Genomic DNA, 20,048 nt, shown 5'->3' on the forward strand with positions numbered 1-20,048 from the left:
TTCAACTCGACTGACTGCAAAGGCTCAAAGGGGGCAGTTTGTAGGGCTCTTAGCACCAATGCCAAATCCCAAGAGGGTAGGGAGGGAGGCCTAGGTGGATTTAACCTCCTGGCCCTCTTAAGAAACCTGACAACCAGATCGTGCTTCCCCACCGACTTCCCCTCTACGGGGTCGTGGTGAGCGGAAATGGCAGCAACATAAACCTTAAGGGTGGAGGGGGACAGCCTACACTCCAACCCTTGTTGCAAAAAGGAAAGCACGGCTCTGATCGAACATCTCCAGGGGTCCTCATGGTGAGAGGAACACCCTTCGATGAACAGGTTCCACTTCAGAGCATAGGCCCGTCTTGTGGACGGTGCACGTGCTGAAGCGATGGTGAGTGCTAGCTCCTGGGGAACACCTAGAACCTCCGCGTCCCATCCAGGGACCATACGTGGAGTTTCCACAGGTCCGGACGCGGGTGCCAGAGGGTGCCCCGTCTCTGAGAAAGCAGATCCTTCCTCAGAGGAATCGGCCAGGGAGGGGCTGTCGCCCCTCTGTGAATACCACAGCATGCCTGGATACCTGCCCGAAGGAACGAGGGATCTGACCATGGGCTGAAGGTTTTGCGGCAGGCCGGTGTAATCTGAACCCGGTGAGTACCGCGTTTCCACGCCCACCTCGGAATTCGGCCATGGAGCCAGTGCTGAAGCGGTCTCATATGGAGCAGACCGAGCAGAACTATGGCCGCAGCTGCAGCCATATGCCCCAGGAGCCTCTGAAAGTGTTTCAGTGGGACCGCTGTCCTGCCTGATAAAGTCTTGAGGCAGTTCAGCACCGACTGAGCACGTTCCTGGGTGAGGCGTGCTGTCTAGTTGACCGAATCCAACTCCATGCCGAGAAAAGAGATCCTCTGCGTTGGCACGAGTTTGCTCTTTTCCCAATTGACCCGAAGGCCCAACTGGCTGAGGTGCCTGAGCACCAGGTCCCTGTGTGCGCACAACTGCTCTCGAGACTGTGCAAGTATGAGCCAGTCGTTGAGATAGTTGAGGATGCGCACACAAACGCTGCCTGGTGGAAGGCTGCTGCGCGGGAGCGGGGGCGGCCGCAGGGGGCACCCACGGCGACGAGCAGGCTGAGGGGCTGCAGCCGGGGTGGAAGCAGCAGGTTTCCTCCGGCGCATGATGTGTTTGATCTCCTCAGTCTGCTTCTGTGCTGCCGAGAACTGCTGGGCAAAGCTCTCGACAGCATCGCCGAAGAGGCCGGTCTGTGACACGGGAGCATTCAGGAACTGTACCTTCTCCTGCTCCTTCATATCAGCGAGACACAGCCAGAGATGGCGCTCCTGGACCACTAGCGTGGACATCGCACGACCCAGAGACTGTGCGGTCACCTTCGTCGCTCGAAGCGCGAGGTCCTTCGCAGCACGCAGCTCATCCCTCGTGCAGGTCTTTCAAGTCTTTGGCCTGGTGAACCTGCAATAACGCCATGGCGTGGAGGGCAGAAGACTCCTCCCCACAGGCTCTATAAGCACTGCCAGTTAGACCTGATAATATTATGCTGGGTTTTTTTCAATGGGGTAGCTAAATGGTGACATTCCATAGACTTCTATTGTTTTTATATACAGCATTTTAACTGCATTTTACATTTTTTAAAACTTTTTTTTAATAACATTTTTATAACTTAAAAGTTTATATAACTTTTTAAAACTTTATTTGCTTTATTTTTATTTAAAAAAATAATCCCCAAATGACATCGTTCCCAAAAGTCAGATTTGTTAGATTTAGCTCACTTTGTGGAAATAAATTTGTCCCTAAATAATGGTTTAGTAGATACAAACATATTTTCCACATCCTAACCCAATCCCTAAGCACAACCATCACAGAAACATGCATATATATATGCACATTATTAGATTGAAATATAATCATGATTTGTCCGATTTATGAACTAGTGAGGACTAGTGAGGACACATAAAATGTTCCTGTTAATGTGTTTAAATAGATCAGGTTAATAAATTATTTTTAAAAAGAATATTCCAGTTGGGTGTCTTTGAAGACATCTTATATTTATACTGATATCAAAGGCTTGTCTTTAAATAGAGTTCTAGATAAAGTGGCCTGGAGCAGTGGAGGTCCATAAACAACTTAGTTCATTGTAGGCTGTCTCAGTGGCTCATGCTTCAATCGCAAATGTGCAATGAAAATATGCCAGGCCATTTGTGGCCAATAAAGGCAGAATTGTGATGAGAATAGAGCATCCTCTCTAGTCCCCCATACCAAGAGCCTGCTATGCACGACCCAAACAACCACATCTGATCCCTGTTGTGCTAAGTTTAATGCTCTCTGTATTTTCTTTCAGTTGTCCTCTATTCTAAGTCTTGTGATTCTTCTAAAAAGCCAGCATGGCAGTTTATAACTCTGAGGTTTAAGATATCAGGGTGGAGGTTGAAAGAATGGAGATATTCCAGTTTGGCTCCCAAAGGCGTTGTTGGAGAAAAACAAAGCAGAATGTCTTTTACTGAGGGGTGTCAGATGGAGGTGCTTTGATGTCTTCCCATTTGTTTCCTTGAATGATTTTGAGGAAGACTGAAATTTTCATAGATTTGTACAGACTTGCCAGTGACTGCTTCCTTCATTCACACCTGCAATCAAGTAGTCACCTGTCCAACACATGCCTGTTTCCCATTGACTCACTGTCTGAGACTTAGTTGGAAATACCCTTCTATCAGTTTAATCAAGAGGGGAATGTGTATAAAGGATTGCTCAATCATAACATGGAAGCAAATTAAGTTTTCCTGGTTATTTTAAACATCATGCTCTTTGTGTTTTGCCCTTCCATCAGAAATCTGCTGCTTGATCTCAACGTACAGTCCAACCCGACTGATTACACATTCCTGCTATAGGAATTCCACCCATGTCCATTTATTATGGCTTTAGTTAGGAGGAACCTGATGATTTATAGACAACCACTGGGAAAGTAAGAAAGTTACCACCCTGTCTGCCATAGCAGGGTATTACCTCTCTGTTTCCTGCTGGTGACTTGTTTTGGACTATTGAAATAAACTAGGGGAGACCAAGGTGAAGGTACACTGTCCTAATTTGGAACTGTAGATTTTTTTTTTGGAAATAGTGTTACGGCCTTCCACATTTGCTAATGATATTTCTTAAAAACTACAGTTTAAAAGTTTGGAATAGCCTAATTAAGATTAGTAAAACAGTGAAAACAGTAATATTATAATTTAAAATAACTCTTTTCTACTTTTTTAAAATGTAATTAATTATGTGATGGCAAAGCTGAATTTTCAGTACAAAGACTAGACAGAACAGATACATTAAGACTGTGAAAGAGAAAACGTAAGTGAAAACTTAGCTAGTAACATACAAAGATAAAGAAAATGTAAGTACTTGAAAATATTCTTAAACATTTATAAAATACGCTTCAGTACACACAGGTTGATCTTCTAGCTAATTTGTACTCCTATCTTGTGTCAACACGTTTGCCTTTCAGATTGGGTCACACCTTTTGACACCTTTTCTCTGTTAATGTGACATCACTACTCAGCTTCTCTGTAGTAAAACAAGGCTTTATGTTCCCATGGATTTACTTCGACCACAACTGGGCCGTTCTCTTAAATTACAGGACTTTCAGTGAAAACCACGGTGAAGACCTGAGCGCTCGTAGCTGCTGTAAGAGCCCCGGTGGATGTAAACGGAACTGCAGCTGCTGGGTTAAATGGCTCCTTTTCTCTTTTTTCACTTTTGATCCCTGAGCTCACACATTCCGATCATTCCAGGCGCGCTCAGTTATTTATATGAGAGCAGAGCGCGCGCCTACTAGCTCATAACCCAACCATACCTGAACACAACGAGATAAAACACACAGAGGAGACGTTAGCTGGATTACTTGGATTATTACACATGCCATTAACAGAATCCGTGTGGAATGAAAGTTTTAGTTGGTAAGTTATTTGTTAATGTTCATTCTACAGACATATCAACAGCAGCGAGCGCGTTCAGTAGTGCCTTAATCGGCAGTAAAACGGAATAAAATGAACTTTATGTGTAACACCGATTAATCCGAATCGATTTGAGGACGATATATTGTTGCTGAGTAAAAGTTAAACAAAATTGTATGAAGTTTATGGCGTTCGCTCGGGACGTATTAATAGGAATAAATGAAGATTTCACATTGAGCTTCTGTGAGCGCGCTGCTTGTCTGGATGATCACTATTTTATTTTTTATTTTTGAATAGTTGTTGATAAATGGAATGCGTTGTTTTGGTTTTATTTTGGAATTGCTATTATTTTATTTATTTGTAATTATTTGACGTAATTATTGTCATTTATATAGTTGTTTACATTATTATTATTATTGCTGTTGTTGTTGTTATTATTCTTAACCATATGGTACAAAATGGATATGGCTGACCTGTCCCTAGCATAGGTGTTAGGTTAATATAGTTGGTTTCATTAAACATTTGTTTATTATTTGATTTAAGCAAGTTAAAACATGTTGCCAAATTAAGCTGTAAAATCTATCTATCTATCTATCTATCTATCTATCTATCTATCTATCTATCTATCTATCTATCTATCTATCTATCTATCTATCTAAAATAACTATTGACTATTTGAAAAATAATAATATTTTCTTGGATCGGTCTCTTGCTCTCCAGGTCCAGTTCAGATCATAAATACTCGTCTCCATTAAATAAAATGAGAGGTGAAGAAGCATCTGGCACTGTCCTGCACAGACTAATCCAAGAGCAGCTTCGCTATGGAAACCCCACAGATGCCCACACACTCCTGGCCATCCAGCAGCAGGCCCTGCGACGCGGAGGAGGTGTTGGGGGTGGCAGCGGAAGGGCTGGTTTTTCACATTCTTCATCTGAGAGCCTCAGCCAGGAGGATCCCCAGTCTCCTCAGATCTCTGCACGCCAAGAACCCCAGGGTCAAGAGCACCAGGTCGACTACCAGCACTCTGAGAACTACACAACATACCCACACCACGACGAGGAGCTGCCCACCTATGAACAGGCCAAGGCTCAGTCTCAGTATTTGGCCTCCCAGTGGTGCCAACCACACAGGGGCTGCTCACTACAGGATAGTGAAACCATCCCGAAGCCCTGTGAGGAGGAAGACGGCTGGGACCCGAAGCGAGGCCATGTACGGTCACTCAGTGAGCGGCTTCTGCAGTTTTCAGTAGAGCGCAGTAAAATGCCTACAACATGTTCTGCCAGTTACCCTCAGATACATGGATATCATGCAAACCAGCACTTACAATACAGCCAGCAAGGACTGGAGTACAATAAGCAGGTTCCTTATCCCGAATGCTCCTTTCCTGCACAACAAGGAGCGGAGTATGAACATTACTACAAAGCACCACCACCATTTTATTCCCAGCACAACAGGTAATAATGCAAAATTTACACTTAACCACAGCTGACATTTGATTTGGTAACACAGTATATGCATTTCCTCCAGTTCTGACGTACTTTAAAGGATGTGTCATTATGACTAAATGTCTGTTGGCTGATGCTATGGCTGAGTATGCAATATGAGACGTGCTGATGTAGTTTGTCACCCAACTACACTAATGTACTAAGATGAACTGAATCTGATAGTTTAGTTTTTTAACTAACATTATGATTATTACCTTTTGCAGACTTCAAACACCAGAGGTTTCCCATAGACTCGCCACATCTCCTCCTGCTGGCATGGAGGTCATGGCTTGCAGTCGCATTCAACTGGAAATGCTCATGAATGAGAATAAAAGACTGAAAGAGGAGCTAGAGGGACACACTGAGAAGGCCCTCAGAATTCAGAAGGTAAAAGCACATGACTGAACAAATTTGGAAAATGAGGTTTTTGGGCAAGGCTCAGGTGAAAATACAGCTCTTAATGGGACACCTGTCTGAATTTAGTAATTATTCAGTTTAATAAAACGACACAGGCAATATGTGTCTTACAACAGGTTATAGGTAATGTTGTATTATATCTTACAACAATTCTCTTTCTGTTCTATTTAAATTCTATATTTAATGAATAGTGACAGGCTGTTTACAACAGATTATATATGAAAAATATTCCATCACTTACTTTGTTGATTTACAAAGACAGAGACACTTTATTTGTGTGTATGTGAGTGATTATTACATATGAATTATTACATATACTGGATAAATAGAACCAGTAAGTAGAGCAAGATTATTTTGTAGTTTTCATTTGACTTTGGCTAAATTCCAAAAGGCAATGAAGTGTTTCCAATGGATTACATCAGTGCAGTTAAGCTGTTGCTCACTCTGAAAGAATGATAATTACACAGGTTTGAGCGCTTACCCATCAGGCCACTGCCTTGTGTAAACATGCCTGGAATGATGGAGTCATGGTTAACGCCATCCTGGTCTTTCCATATGGGACTCCTGAACACCACCTCTGTTCTGTGCTCTTAAGGAGCGGTCATATTTACAATTGCTTGATGAAATTTCGAGAGCGGAGACCAGTCAATCCAATAGGAATCTGCAGTTTCGAATGATGGCGAAAAAGTTCAGTACATAGATTTTACTAGTTTTCAAAATGGTTACGTAAATTTCATGCTGACCAGTAGAAAGCAGACCGTTTTGAAAGTGACTTCTGTGACTTCCATTATGCATTTACACAATTATCAATAGACCTTTTTTTGCCCACACAATTACACTAATGCAACTGCGCCTTTTATCATAACCAGCAACACTGATTGCTCAACATCTTTAAGTATTTCCGAGACTGTCATTGTTAGATTGACACATGTTACTTGCTATTTACAGTAATTGTCTTTTCTTTTCCCCCCAGCTGGAACAAGAGATCCAAAGGATCTCAGAGGCCTATGACACTCTGATGAAGGGCTGCGCTAAAAGAGAAACTCTAGAGCAAGCGCTAAGAAACAAGCTGATGGCTGAGATCAAGAGACTGCAGCATTCAAGCATTCAAGCGGCAAAAGAAGCTGAAGCTGCTGACCAGAACCAGCATGTTATTGAGAAGCTCCTTCTGCAGAGTGAGTTCACGAACACGACCACATTAAACCTCATTACTGCTTTACATGCTATGGATACTTCTTAATCCAAAGTTGCACTCCAAATGTGAAGATCTGTTTTTCTGTCAAGTCATTTTGCTTAAAGAGGGAACGTGTTTCCAATTAGAACATTCCAATGCAGGAATTTCAGTCACATAACAGCGCCTTAGCTGATCTGAACAGTCAAAAAAGAGGATTAAATGTCAGATGTGACTTTAGCTGTTTTAACAGTTAACCACTGTCACTGCTCTTGTCTGCTTCACAATTAATGAAATGTTCTGCTCAGCGATCACTTGCTGTTCGCAAAGAGTGGGAAGATGATGATGAGTTTTCCAGTGATAGATGGGAAATAAGCAGAACGGTCTGAAACTCCGGGATGTGGGTCAAAGTGAGAGTGGGCCACTTCTTCTCCTTCCCTCTGCATTCCTTAAGCGCTTGCGTAAATGAGGCGCTCTGGATTTTGCGATTGAATTCCTGAGCAGGAAGTCAATGGGGAGTGGTGCTGGAGAGGGCCTGCATAAACATTCCTTCAGCTTCTTTCTCACGTCCTCACATAAATCTCTATGCTTGTTATGACTGGACATAATTGATTAGTATGTACTGAAAACATGTATGCTTTTGGCAGATGCTTTTATCCAAAGGAACATACTTTTCCTTTGTATGCATTTCATCAGTTCTTGCATTTGAACCTGACTACAAGCGACAAAGACTGTCACAAAAGGTCACCATCACTTAAGAAATTGCTCACAACAGAGAATAATATAATATAATATAATACAGACCAATGGTCTCAGAACCATTTAGCTTTAGATTAAATTTCTTTTTAGCTTTAATTATTCTTTAGCTTTAATTTATTTTTATTTTATTAGTTGCCTGTACTAATCTGTATATTTTTGTTAATTTCAGTTTTATTTCAATGAATGAAAACAATTTTAATAGTATAGTGAACAATTTCAACTAAGCACTTAAATTTAGCCCACAAGAATGGCTTGGAACTGAAACAATACTTTGCTAGATTAATACATTACACAGATTATTTATCAAAACAGTAGAAATCATGTATAAATTTAATTTAAACCATATTGTGACATCACAGCCAAAATGCCACCATCCACGCCACTTTTTAAATATCAAATACCACCCATGAACGTGCCTAAATTTGGCATGTGGGGGCCATCTTCGGCTCTCAAAGCAATGGACCTGTTCATATCCATTTAATTTACAAGCACAAATCTAAAAAAATTTCTATCTTCTCTGACAGATGAAGAACAGCAGCTTCAGTGTGCACATCTGGAGCAGGAGGTTCAGCATCTGCGAAACAAAGTGGAGAACCATCAGCGCAGAAGCGAGGCCCTGGAGACAACACTGAGGTCCACGCAGACACGCAGCCAGCAGCTGTGGACGGAGCTGCAGAGGAAGAGAGCGTATGTGGAGAAAGTTGAGCGTCTGCAGGGGGCTCTAACTCAGCTGCAGACGACCTGTGAGAAAAGAGAAGGGCTGGAAACACGCCTGAGGACACGACTGGAGCAGGAACTGCGGAGCCTCCGAAATCAGCAGGTACTGAGACAAAACGCTTGTTTTTGATTTTAATTGTTCAGATGTTTCTTAGCATTGTATTTCAGGGCTGTTTCCTTCTGGTGAAGCTAAAAATAGCTTGAGACTTCAGATCAGGACATTGCAGCGATCTTACACATTATTTGCTCTTCTTTATCCACAGCGGCAGCCGCAGCCAGTTTGCAGAGCATCCCACGTGAGTGTCTCCACACTGCAAGAGCTTCTGCGGGAGAAAGAAGAAAGCATTTTGTCACTGGAGGCCGACAAGATGCGCTGGGAACAGAAATACTTGGAGGAGAAGACCATGAGGGAGTTTGCAATGGATGCCGCTGCCACCGCTGCAGCTCAGAGGTAAAAAAGGAGATCAGGGTCAAAAACTTCAGAGCATATTGTGCTTTTTAAACCAATTTCTAATTGCTTTCTTCCTAAACTTTACAGAGACACAACCATCATCAACCATTCGCCCTGCCATTCGTTCATTGAGGAGCTCCCATCATCTGAGTACAGGAACCAGGAGGTAGAAAACAGGTAAGAGAACCACCTTCGATGCACAGAAAAATAAATTTCAGTTGCGTTTAATGATCCATTTTGGATTTTAAGATTGTATTGGACTCATAAGTTTAATATGTTTCCAGGATCCATGCCCTGTACGCCCAAATCCTGCAGAAGGACACAGTGATTAGCATCCTGAAGCAGAAGCTGCAGCAGGAGCAGAAGAGAGAGTCAGGTGCTGAGCCCTCAATCACCAACGCTCATTCAAAGGTCATCCACACTGCCCAGGGCAAAGGTTAGTGTCAATGCTAAGTAGCGTTCAAGATTTTACCAGCTAAATTAGTGTTTCACTAAAATTAGCATTAATGTTCTCTGCTAATTTATGTTTACTGCTTAAGATTCGGTAGTTGTTGCCTGACTAACATGTCATTAGTGTTTACTGTTAATTATTGTTAACGAGTTAAGAATTTACTAGTTAAGTTATTAGGTTTTACTAGTTGCTAGCTAAGTTAACTTATATTGTGACTAACTTTAGCATTAGAGTTCACTGCTAGTTAGCAGCTAATAGTTAATTTAGTGTCTAGCTACCCTTAGCATTTATGTTTACTAATAATTAACTTTTACTAGTTAAGTTAGTGTTCACTGATAATTTATTTAAGCCTTTACTAGTTACTATCTAAGCTTTTACTAGCTAAGTTATTGCCTGACTAACATCAGCATTAGTCTTCATTGTTTAACTTTTACTAGTTAGTTGCTTATACTAGTTACTAGCTAAGCTTTTATTAGCTAAGTTATTGTTTGACTAACATTAGCATTAGTGTTCACTCCTAATCGGCAAAGTGAGTATATCACTAACATTAGCATTAGAGTTCACTGCTAGTTACTAGTAAAGTTAGTGTCTGTCTAACATTAGCATTGATGTTTACTATTGATTAACTTTTACTAGTCAGGTTAGTGTTCACTGATAATTGGTGTTTATTTAAGCCTTTACTAGTTACTAGCTATGCTTTTACTAGCTAAGTTATTGTTTGACTAACATTAGCATTAGTCTTCAATGTTAATTAACTTTTACTTTTTAGTTGTTTATACTAGTCACTAGCTAAGCTTTTACAAGCTTTGTTATTGTCTGACCAACATTGGCATTAGTGTTCACTATCCATTAGCTTTTACGAGTTACGTTGGTGACTGACTAAAATTAGCATGTGTTCACTCCTCATTAGTAAAGTTAGTATCAAAGTTAGTGTCATTAGTGTACACTGCTAAGCATTTCTGAGAATAACATGAATTTGCTGAGAAGAAATTGTTACAAATTCTTATGGATCTTTTTCCAGGGAAGAGTCATTCCAATGACCAGGAGACTGGTACGTCCCATTCGGCGCTTGCTCCGGTAGCAGCCCCGGGACAACCTAAACCAATTCTGTTAGAGAAACAGACAACAGATCAAACCTCCCACACAGAGACCAGCTCTGGTGAGTCAACTTTTCGCCGTTTCTGCGTGATATGGTATATGAGAAAGTAGCTGAAAATATTACTCACTAATTGAGAGACAAAGATTAAAAGTCATTTGTCGAAAAGTAGTTTGGGATCGTTTTAAATAGGCGTACCACTGATGGCTTTCTCCTGATGTAGTCCCTTATTTTGTAATAACTTATTAATGTTTGTTAATATTTTTCATAGATAACATCCAGAAAGCACCATCTGCCTTGGACCTTTTCAAGGGCCTGGATGATGTGACGGCTGAAGCAGTGGAGATCTTCATTTGATGAAGAACACTTGGACAAACTGCCCTGCAAAATAAATGTTGAGGAGCTCTGGGAGAGATTAATGACACCACATCACTATTCTGTTGTGAAACAAGAGTCCAGATAAACAGCAGAGCTGCTCAAAAATCTCATGTGAAAGAGGGAGCTGAGCTCTTCTCTTAAAACTACATCTCCAGTCTGCTATATTTCGACAGATAAGGCAGTAAACTGAATTACAGAGACTTTTGCTGCTGGTGAGAAACCTATATTTTTTGGTATTTACAACCGTCCCATACAGGAGGGTGGACTCAAACTTCTAAATTGTCCTCACTATTGCATTGTCCCTCCTCTCAGAAGACCTGTGGTAACTTCACCACATTCCAGTTCAATTGACTTTCTTCTTGAGACTGAAGCTTTTGCATGTATCTTTTCCACCCCACCTTTATCGATTGTTATAAATGGTTAAATTTTTCGCATGTTTTCTATTTATGGCTGCTACGCCCTTCAGCAAAGTTATTCTTTTACATTGCATTTCTAGGATCGTCATGCTTAACACTGTCACGTTGTGCGAGACAAAAACATTGTATAGACCTAGTAGTCTAAACGAACTGTTAGAGAGGAAACCAGTTGTATTATATTATGATTTGCTTTCTTGTATTTTCTTTTTGAATGTGTTCGCTCTTAAATGGCTCATTTGCTGGTCAAGGTGTCATTTCAAAGTAAATATTAATATATATTTTGCACAGTTGTTTCGTGTTGGAATGTAATGCTGAGGAACTGATGCCAAAGAGCATTTCAGTAAAGTGCATGTGTTCAAAACACATGGCCAAGGGTTAATCAATGAAAGATGTGAATGTTCTGAAACATTTCATACATTTACAATAAAGCTATTAATATATAATACCGTGTTTTTCTTGGTTTGTGAAGCCCTTGGGAAATTTTTGTTGGTTCCAGCAAGCTATATCTACTGGATTTCAGCCCGTTTCACACATTCCAGGTTTTCTCTCACACATACAGTCCGAGAAAGATGAGTAATTATAAGCGAATGCCAGTGAGGATTCCAGCTCTCATATTTCACCAGAGAAAACCTCACGCTATTTCCCCTCAGGCTCACCTTTAGCCACATTTTATACTTCTGAGGCATTCAGACAACCATTCTGCTTTTGAGAGAGAACAACAGATAACTCGCTCAAAGCTGACTTACCCAACATTGATTAACCTATTGGGCCTCCGAATACTACTGTCACTGACAAAGCCAACTCAATATTTCTTGGTGTAGTTCACATGCTTTGAAACATGGTATTGATGTCACACTCTGTGTTCCCAAATATAGAACTAGACTACGTCTGTATTAGATGTGATGCTTAGCTTTTAACTAATTTATATTTGTGACAGTAATGAGAGGCATCTTAGACTCGCATTGCTCGTGAGGAAGTTGTTTGTGGGTGATCTTACTGTCAGTTGTTTGCATAGTTCAAGGTACTCAACTGTGTAAGACCTGGGCAGCTCACACATACCCAAAAAGCAACCCTGCTAAATTTTGTGTTTTAGTTCCTTGTTTTTATTTCCTTGTTTGGTCCAAATATCTGAACACGTCATGAAAACATACTGAAACTTTGGAATTCAAAACTTTATTACAATCTGGAGATAAAGTTTCATGAAGATTAAACAAAGTCTGTTTTATTTAAGAAAATATTTGAGATTCTGAACAAACATTTAGCTGAAAATATATGATGATATAACTTATCGCATGCTTAAACATATAACATGCTGATAATAATATAACTTGCAATGAAACAAAAAAGATCAAATAATAAAATGTCAAATGGAAGAATTTTCCCTTGTGTTCTCAGACTTTTAAACAGCTCTGTGCATTGAAACCTCTCAAAACTGTAAGAGAAGGTGTATAAATAAACCAATTCATGTTTTGTAATAGAAGGTGCATAAACCAATTAATGATTTAATTACTAATCTTTATATACATTTTCTTAAAGGGGAAGGTATAGTTTATGGTTTTAATTATGCTTAATTATACTTAGGTGAAATTAAGAAGTCAATGGGAGGTCCATAACATTAGGGTACAATGGGACAAAAAATGCACAACATGTTGCTGTCATCTATGGTAAGTAAGCTAAAGCATGCTAGGATGCTTCACTATTTATGGTATTTCACAGACAAAAGTTTGAGTGATGAAAGAATCTCAGGAATTCAGGTCTCCGTTGTAACAAGTGAACAATGCTTGTTATTGAAAATAAGACGGCAACGTCTTACATATTTACTACACTAGTAATGCCTCTGATTATGGCCTCCATTGTTCAGTTTTGCATTTATGCATAAATTAAAAACATGTTACCAAACAGACAATTTCCCCATAAAACTTGAAAACTGTAACTTGGCACGTTACAAACTACTAATCAAAAATATACTAACTAAAGGTAGCTACTGAAGCTTTATAAGTGGAAAATATCTGTCAAATTTGATATTTTTAAGATTATTTACCATTAAAACAGTATATCTGGCAAAGGAAATAGATGATATCAGGATGACAGCATCAAAGTTAATGTACATTACAAACAACTAACAAAGCAAACAAACAAAATAACATTTGGAAAGTATGACTTGTCAGTAAGGCATAAGGTGGGAATTGTAAGTTAAATGACAATATTTTTTTGTTCCAGGTTGAATAATATTTTAAGCACATTTAAAGCACATCTCTTTCAAATGCAGTTCTTGAAGCAGACATTCAACACAGATCACTGTCAGTAAGGGTTGACATATAAGATCAGTCTTTATAAAAAAAAAAATGAACACTACATACAGTAATGGATTATCATGACTCAGTATCAGAACATTTTAAGTACCGTTTAAATCATAACAGCATTGCCATTTAAACTGATAACAGAAAATAAGAGGCAATAGCTCTTCATCATGTCGGGGGAGTTTATGACCTGGTCTATACACCGACAATATTCACATGTGCATTCAATATTTGCAATAAACCATCTTTAACCTAATAACATTTTAACAGGCAAATATGATGACGACACTGTGGCACTGGATCTTCATACCAACACAAGAACAAACTTGGCTCCAGGTGAGCTTATATAAGCTTTTTATGGCGGTTACAGCCTGTATGGGAACCAGGAAACGTGCGATACACTGCAATTCATCTTGTTTATAAGAGCAGTGGAGGCCTTTTCCTCCTCACAGAGAGAAATGCTGCCAACATTCTTTCGACTTTTGAGAAGCACTTGACATTTTTTACCCTTGGTTTCTTCCTAAACATGAACAAAATGGAGGGCCGTGGAGCATTTGAAGGTCAAAGGGCACATTCCTGCAGCTTGAAATGTGGAACGCCAGCAAATATGAATTTTTCTATCCGTTTGAGCGAGGGTGCAATAATCCGCCTTACAAATCAGAATGAAAGCGAATGGGAACATTGGTGTTTTTTGAAAAACAACATAAGATTAGATGTTAGATGAATGTTGGGTCAGCAATCAGCCAAGAACGAAACAATTCTGAAAACCAGATTAATTTTCAAATGAATCCCGCATGAATTAGGTTAGCTTGCTGTCCTGGCACATGCTGGTTGGATGTGCTGTGCTCTCAGAGAGTAGATTGATTACTTCAGCCGCACACATTTCCAGCATTGATTGATGACTGGATGGAATAACCTTCAATTTGGACTCTCTCTGAATGATAGATCTGAAACATGCTGCAAAGGGAATAAATTAAAGCAACCTTGACTTGATATTTTTAAACTATACCACAATCCAAACCATACCTCATCACTGCAGTAGTGCAAGTGCAATGATGAAGCGCAGTAAAACCACACATACCCCATCCATGACTAAAGCTTTACCACTGTGTGTTTTAATGGTTAGAAATGACAGCATTTCACATTCTAGTCACGTGCACGGCTGCAATTTCAGAGCTGCTGTTTGAAAGTCTCAGCACTTGGCCATGACTGCCTTTGCTAAGCTCTTTATTTATAGGAATGCATTAAAGCATTCCTGATCAATTAATTGGCACGAGTAACGTGACAGTTCAGAACACAATGGAAAGCTTTCCAAAAAGAAAAACTGCCTGTGTGAGTCTCAAAATAAAACAGACGGAGTCCTCAGACTTTTTAATTAAACTGAGCGATAAATTAATACACAAAGATAATTCATATAGGGCTTTGAAAAAAGACAGGATATGAAAAAAGACAAAAAGTACAAAATTTAGGGCTGTCAAAGGCTAAAAATTAATGCAAGCTATAAACTAAATACATTTAGTTCAATAAAAAAATGTATCATTAATGCATAAGGTAAAACATTTTCTATCACAAAAATTCAACACTGATAATAATAAGAAACTTGAAATTTGATTGCCAAATCAGCATATTATAATGATTTCTGAAAGATTATGTGACACTGAAGACTGAAGTAGGCTGCTAATTCAGGAATAAATTACATTTAAAATAGAAAACAGATAATTGGGACATTTATTTGTCTAGTCATCTCAATGGTAAAAAGTGTACTTAATTATATTATATGTAGTTAGTGCTGACAGTATTTGCTTCTGTTTTGTTTGGTTCTGGTTTATTTTTTGTGTTGTTGTTTTGAAAATCTAATAAAAAGGAAATACGAATAGTGTCCCCAATTCCCATGAATTTACCCCTACTTACTTTTCCAAATAATATTTCAACAATTTGTTTTTATTCTGTAAATCCTTTATTTACAAGAAGGTCTGTTGACTGATAAAATTGCTCAATAACTGTTCAAAGACAGCTGTGTTTGTAATAAAACCCCCTACTTTTTTAGCATCCACCCACCTATGGTTTCAACAGAAAAATATCTCCAGACTGAAGGTTTCATTGAGGTATAAAGAACATGTTTCTAATAACATGAGGCTCATGTCGGTAAAACAAAATGAGGCTCAGGGCTGAAGAGAAATGGATACATTTCCCTTTTAGGCATGACATGAATTAAAATGTTTTGGAGTCCCCCACAGTGAAGTGTTGTGTTTCTGACTTCTCCCTCTCCTGCCCAGGGTCCTGTGTTATTATTTGGTAATAGTGAGCACATGGCAAAGTCTGCATCAGGGCCAAAAAGTGTGCTCTACAGTCGATTACCATGATTGCTGTGAAGCATTCATGCTGGATTTTCCAGTTTTAGCACAAGGCTTTCTTTCAGTTTCATGGAAGGGCTGAATTGCTGGTCAAGAGGCCAGGGGTTGAGAGAGGCACGCTGCAATATTTTTGGATTAGTGGAAGAATTAAACAGTATAAGAGAGGCTGTGAAAAATTGTACTGGCTACTGTATACAGACCACCAGGGACCATACAGACTTTATTAAATAATTTGCTGATTTTTTATCTGAGGTAGTGCTGGCTGCAGATAAAGTCCTAATTGCTGGTGATTTTAATATCCATGTTGATAATGAAAGAGATTCGTTGGAATCAGCATTTATAGACATTATAACCTCCATTGGTGTTAAACAACACGTTTCAGGACCTACTCATTGTCGAAATCATACTCTAGATTTAATACTGTCATATGGAATTGATGTCAGTGGCGTTGAAATATTGCAGCAGAGCGATGATATCTCAGATCATTATCTAGTTTTGTGTATATTCCATATAGCTAAAGCTGTATAGCCAACTCTTTGTTACGAATATGGTAGAACCATCACTTCTACCACAAAAGACTACTTTATAAATAATCTTCCTGACTTATCTCAATTCCTCAGCATATCCCATAGCTCAGAACAACTTGATGATTGAACAAGTTGAAACTATCGACTCTCACTTTTCTAGCACTTTAGATATGGTTGGTCCTTTACGCTTAAGGAAGATTAAGGAAAAGAGTCCAACACCGGTGTATAATGAGCATACTCGGGCCCTAAAGAGAGCAGCCTGGAAAATGGAGCGCAGCTGGAGAAAAACAAAATTAGAGGTATTTCGTATTGCTTGGCGGGAAAGTACCCTATCCTACAGAAAAGCATTAAAAACTGCTAGATCTGCTTACTTTACGTCTCTTTTAGAAGAAAACAAACACAACCCCAAGTATTTATTTAATACAGTGGCTAAATTAACAAAAATATAACATCAGCAGGTGCAGACATTACCCAGCAGTAGTGTTGTCAAAAATATCGATATTTCGATAAATATCGATACTGAAATATCTGAACGGTACCAATATTAATTTCCCAAAGTATCGATACACCGATACTAGCCGAGTTGTCACTTTCACTTCTCTCCAAAGGCGCGTGGACAAGCACCACACGTGACCGCACTCGTCTCCTTCGCTCTGGTTAAATAGCAAAAGTGAAGTGAATAGAAAGATGACTGCTCTGGTTGTTAAAGAACACAGCAGGAGCGCTATCTGTAGGGATCTATGATCTCCGCGATGCAGATAACGCGCAAGGAATCCAGTCATAAACACGGAATTTACAGTTTAACGCGGAATGTCACGGAATTTGTCAAAGTTTGGATGAATTAATCAAAAGTAGGTCATTACACTTAAATCAAATCGCGATATGGACTAGTATCTGTAAATATTAAGCTGCAAAAGTGGATTTAAATATGAATCCTGCATGTTCTGCGCGTCTCTGTGAATGTGCTGCATGTGCGGTTGTGTTTACTAATGTGGCGCTCGCGGTGATTTCAGCGTCTGCCGTCTCAATGAGGACATAAATACATCAACAATATCTCCAGAACTGACCTGAAAGGCACTTTACCAGCATTTTACCATTTCATTTGAGTAAAACTAGCGTCATATCACACAGAACTTTAAAAGTATTCATGGCAACCCGTCAAAATAAAAGTTATGTTTAACTTAGCCTATTAAAGACCGTGTGCCAGAAATAGGCTATATTACTATTATTTAGTACATAATACTACTACTTACTACTACTGTTAATTTTTTTAAAAGAAATAATCACAAAATATTTTAATTTAAATAGTAAATCCCCTTCATTTGCCAAAAATGTAAATGTTTAATTTTCATTAATTCAAATATAAATTAAAGACATTTTTTTGTTCATGTAAAATATACCGCATGTTCTCGACTTGTTACATTTATCTTTAAATGAAAAAAATTACCCCTTAATATTGTGGCAGTTTTTTTCTCCGTGGTATCGAAAATGGTATCGAATATCGATATTTTTCAAGGTATCGTATCGAAGTTAGAAATTCCAGTATCGTGACAACACTACCCAGCAGTACAGTAGTAATGACTTTATGAACTACTTTACTTCCAAGATCGAAACTATTAGAGAATTAAAATTGTAACCATGCAGCTGTCAGCCACAGTATCGCATCAGATCAGTGCACTATAGATCCCCTGAGGAACAATTCCACTCATTCTCTTCTATTGGAAATGAAGAATTGTATAAACTTGTTAAATCATCTAAACCAACAACCTGTATTTTAGACCTTGCTCCATCTAATCTCCTAAAAGAGATGCTTCCAGAAGTAATAGATCCTCTTCTGAATATTATTAACTCATCATTGTCACATAACTGGCTGTTATTAAGCCTCTCATTAAAAAAACACAACTTGACCCCAAAGAATTAATTACAGGCCGATCTCGAATGTCAAAGATATTAGAAAAGGTAGTATCATCACAACTATATGTTCCTACTTAGAGAAAAATTATATATGTAAGGATTTCCAGTCAGGTTTTAGACTATATCATAGTACTGAGACTGCTCTCATTAGAGTTACAAACGACCTTCTTTTATCATCTGATCGTGGTTGTATCTCTATTAGTGCTACTGGATCTTAGCGCTGCATTTAACACTATCGACCACATCATTCTTTTAAATAGACTAGAAAATATGTTGGCATTAGAGGAAGTGCAATTGCATGTAAATCGTACTTATCTGACCGCCATCAATTTGTGGCAGTAAATGGAGAGGTATCATACCAATCACAAGTGCAGTATGGAGTACCTCAAGGCTCAGTACTTGGCCCCTTACTTTTCACGCTTTACATGTTACCCTTGGGAGATATCATTAGGAAACATGGTGTTAGCTTTCACTGTTATGCTGATGATACTCAGCTCTATATGTTTTTGCGACCTGATGAAACTTACCAATTTGCAAAACTAACTGAATGTATAGTTGATATCAAAAATTGGATGACTAGCAATTACTTAATTCTAAATTCTGAAAAAACAGAGGTGTTAATTATTGGACCAAAAACTTTTGCATGTAATAACCTAGATCACTGTCTAATACTTGATGTCTGCTCTGTAAATTCTTTGTCATCAGTTAGGAAACTAGGCGCACTTTTTGATAGCAATCTTTCCTTCGAAAAACATGTTTCTAGCATTTGTAAAACTGCATTTTTCCATCTTAAAAATATATGTAAATTACGACCTATGCTCTCAATGTCAAATGCAGAAACATTAATTCATGCATTCATGACCTCGAGGCTAGATTATTGTAATGCTTTATTGGGTGGTTGCTCTGCACGTTTAATAAACAACCTCCAGCTGGTTCAAAATACAGCAGCTAGAGTTCTTACTAGAACCAGGAAGTATGATCACATTAGCCCGGTTCTGTCAACACTGCACTGGCTCCCTATTAAACATCGTATACATTTTAAGATCTTGCTAATTACCTATAAAGCCCTGAATGGTTTGGCACCTCAGTATTTGAGTGAGCTCTTATCGCATTATAGTCCTTCACGTCTGCTGTGATCTCAAAACTCTGGCCATTTGATAATACCTAGAATATCAAAATCAACTGCGGGCGGGAGATCGTTTTCCTGTTTAGTGCCCAAACTCTGGAACAATCTACCTAACACTGTTTGGGAAGCAGACACACTCTGTCAGTTTAAATCTAGATTAAAGACCCATCTCTTTAACCTGGCTTACACATAATACACTATCGCATTTCTATAATTCAAATCCGTTAAAGGATTGTTAGGCTCCATTAATTATGTCAACCAGAACCGGAAAGACTTCCCAAAACACCTGATGTACTTGTTACATTGTTAGAAGAATGACATCTACGCTAATATTAGTCTGTTTCTTTCTTATTCCGAGGTCACCGTAGCCACCCAGATACAGACTGTATCTAGATCAGACGTTGGATCAGCACCTAGAGATGACCTCTACAGCCAGGACATCTAGATGAGCCCCAGACACTGATCCCCAGTGAAGACCCTGTCTCCAAGACAGCCATCGGGACAAGACCACAGGAACCAGATGAGTCCTTTGCATCTGATTCTGCTTTA

The 20,048-nt window shown here is 39.1% G+C and overlaps 1 protein-coding gene across 1 annotated transcript; it reads left to right on the forward strand.

Moving 5' to 3' along the window:
- The first annotated feature begins 3,777 nt into the window (after nt 1-3,777).
- amotl2b (angiomotin like 2b) lies at nt 3,778-11,719 on the forward strand. Its single transcript, XM_079436360.1, has 10 exons — nt 3,778-3,940; nt 4,658-5,392; nt 5,647-5,809; nt 6,813-7,014; nt 8,294-8,589; nt 8,750-8,937; nt 9,025-9,114; nt 9,222-9,373; nt 10,410-10,547; nt 10,756-11,719. The coding sequence occupies exons 1-10, from the start codon at nt 3,900-3,902 to the stop codon at nt 10,839-10,841; spliced, it is 2,091 nt and encodes a 696-aa protein (XP_079292486.1). The 5' UTR covers nt 3,778-3,899; the 3' UTR covers nt 10,842-11,719.
- The last annotated feature ends 8,329 nt before the right edge of the window (nt 11,720-20,048 follow it).

Source organism: Barbus barbus (assembly GCF_936440315.1).
Source record: "Barbus barbus genome assembly, chromosome: 15".
Lineage (NCBI taxonomy): Eukaryota > Metazoa > Chordata > Actinopteri > Cypriniformes > Cyprinidae > Barbus > Barbus barbus.

Bases quoted from the DNA above. Each gene is read 5' to 3' on its own strand.
- amotl2b (XM_079436360.1), top strand. From the start codon at position 3,900: ATGCCATTAACAGAATCCGTGTGGAATGAAAGTTTTAGTTG. The intron at 8,590-8,749 runs GTACTGAGACAA...CTTTATCCACAG, and splicing joins GGAGCCTCCGAAATCAGCAG to CGGCAGCCGCAGCCAGTTTG. The intron at 9,374-10,409 runs GTTAGTGTCAAT...ATCTTTTTCCAG, and splicing joins CCACACTGCCCAGGGCAAAG to GGAAGAGTCATTCCAATGAC.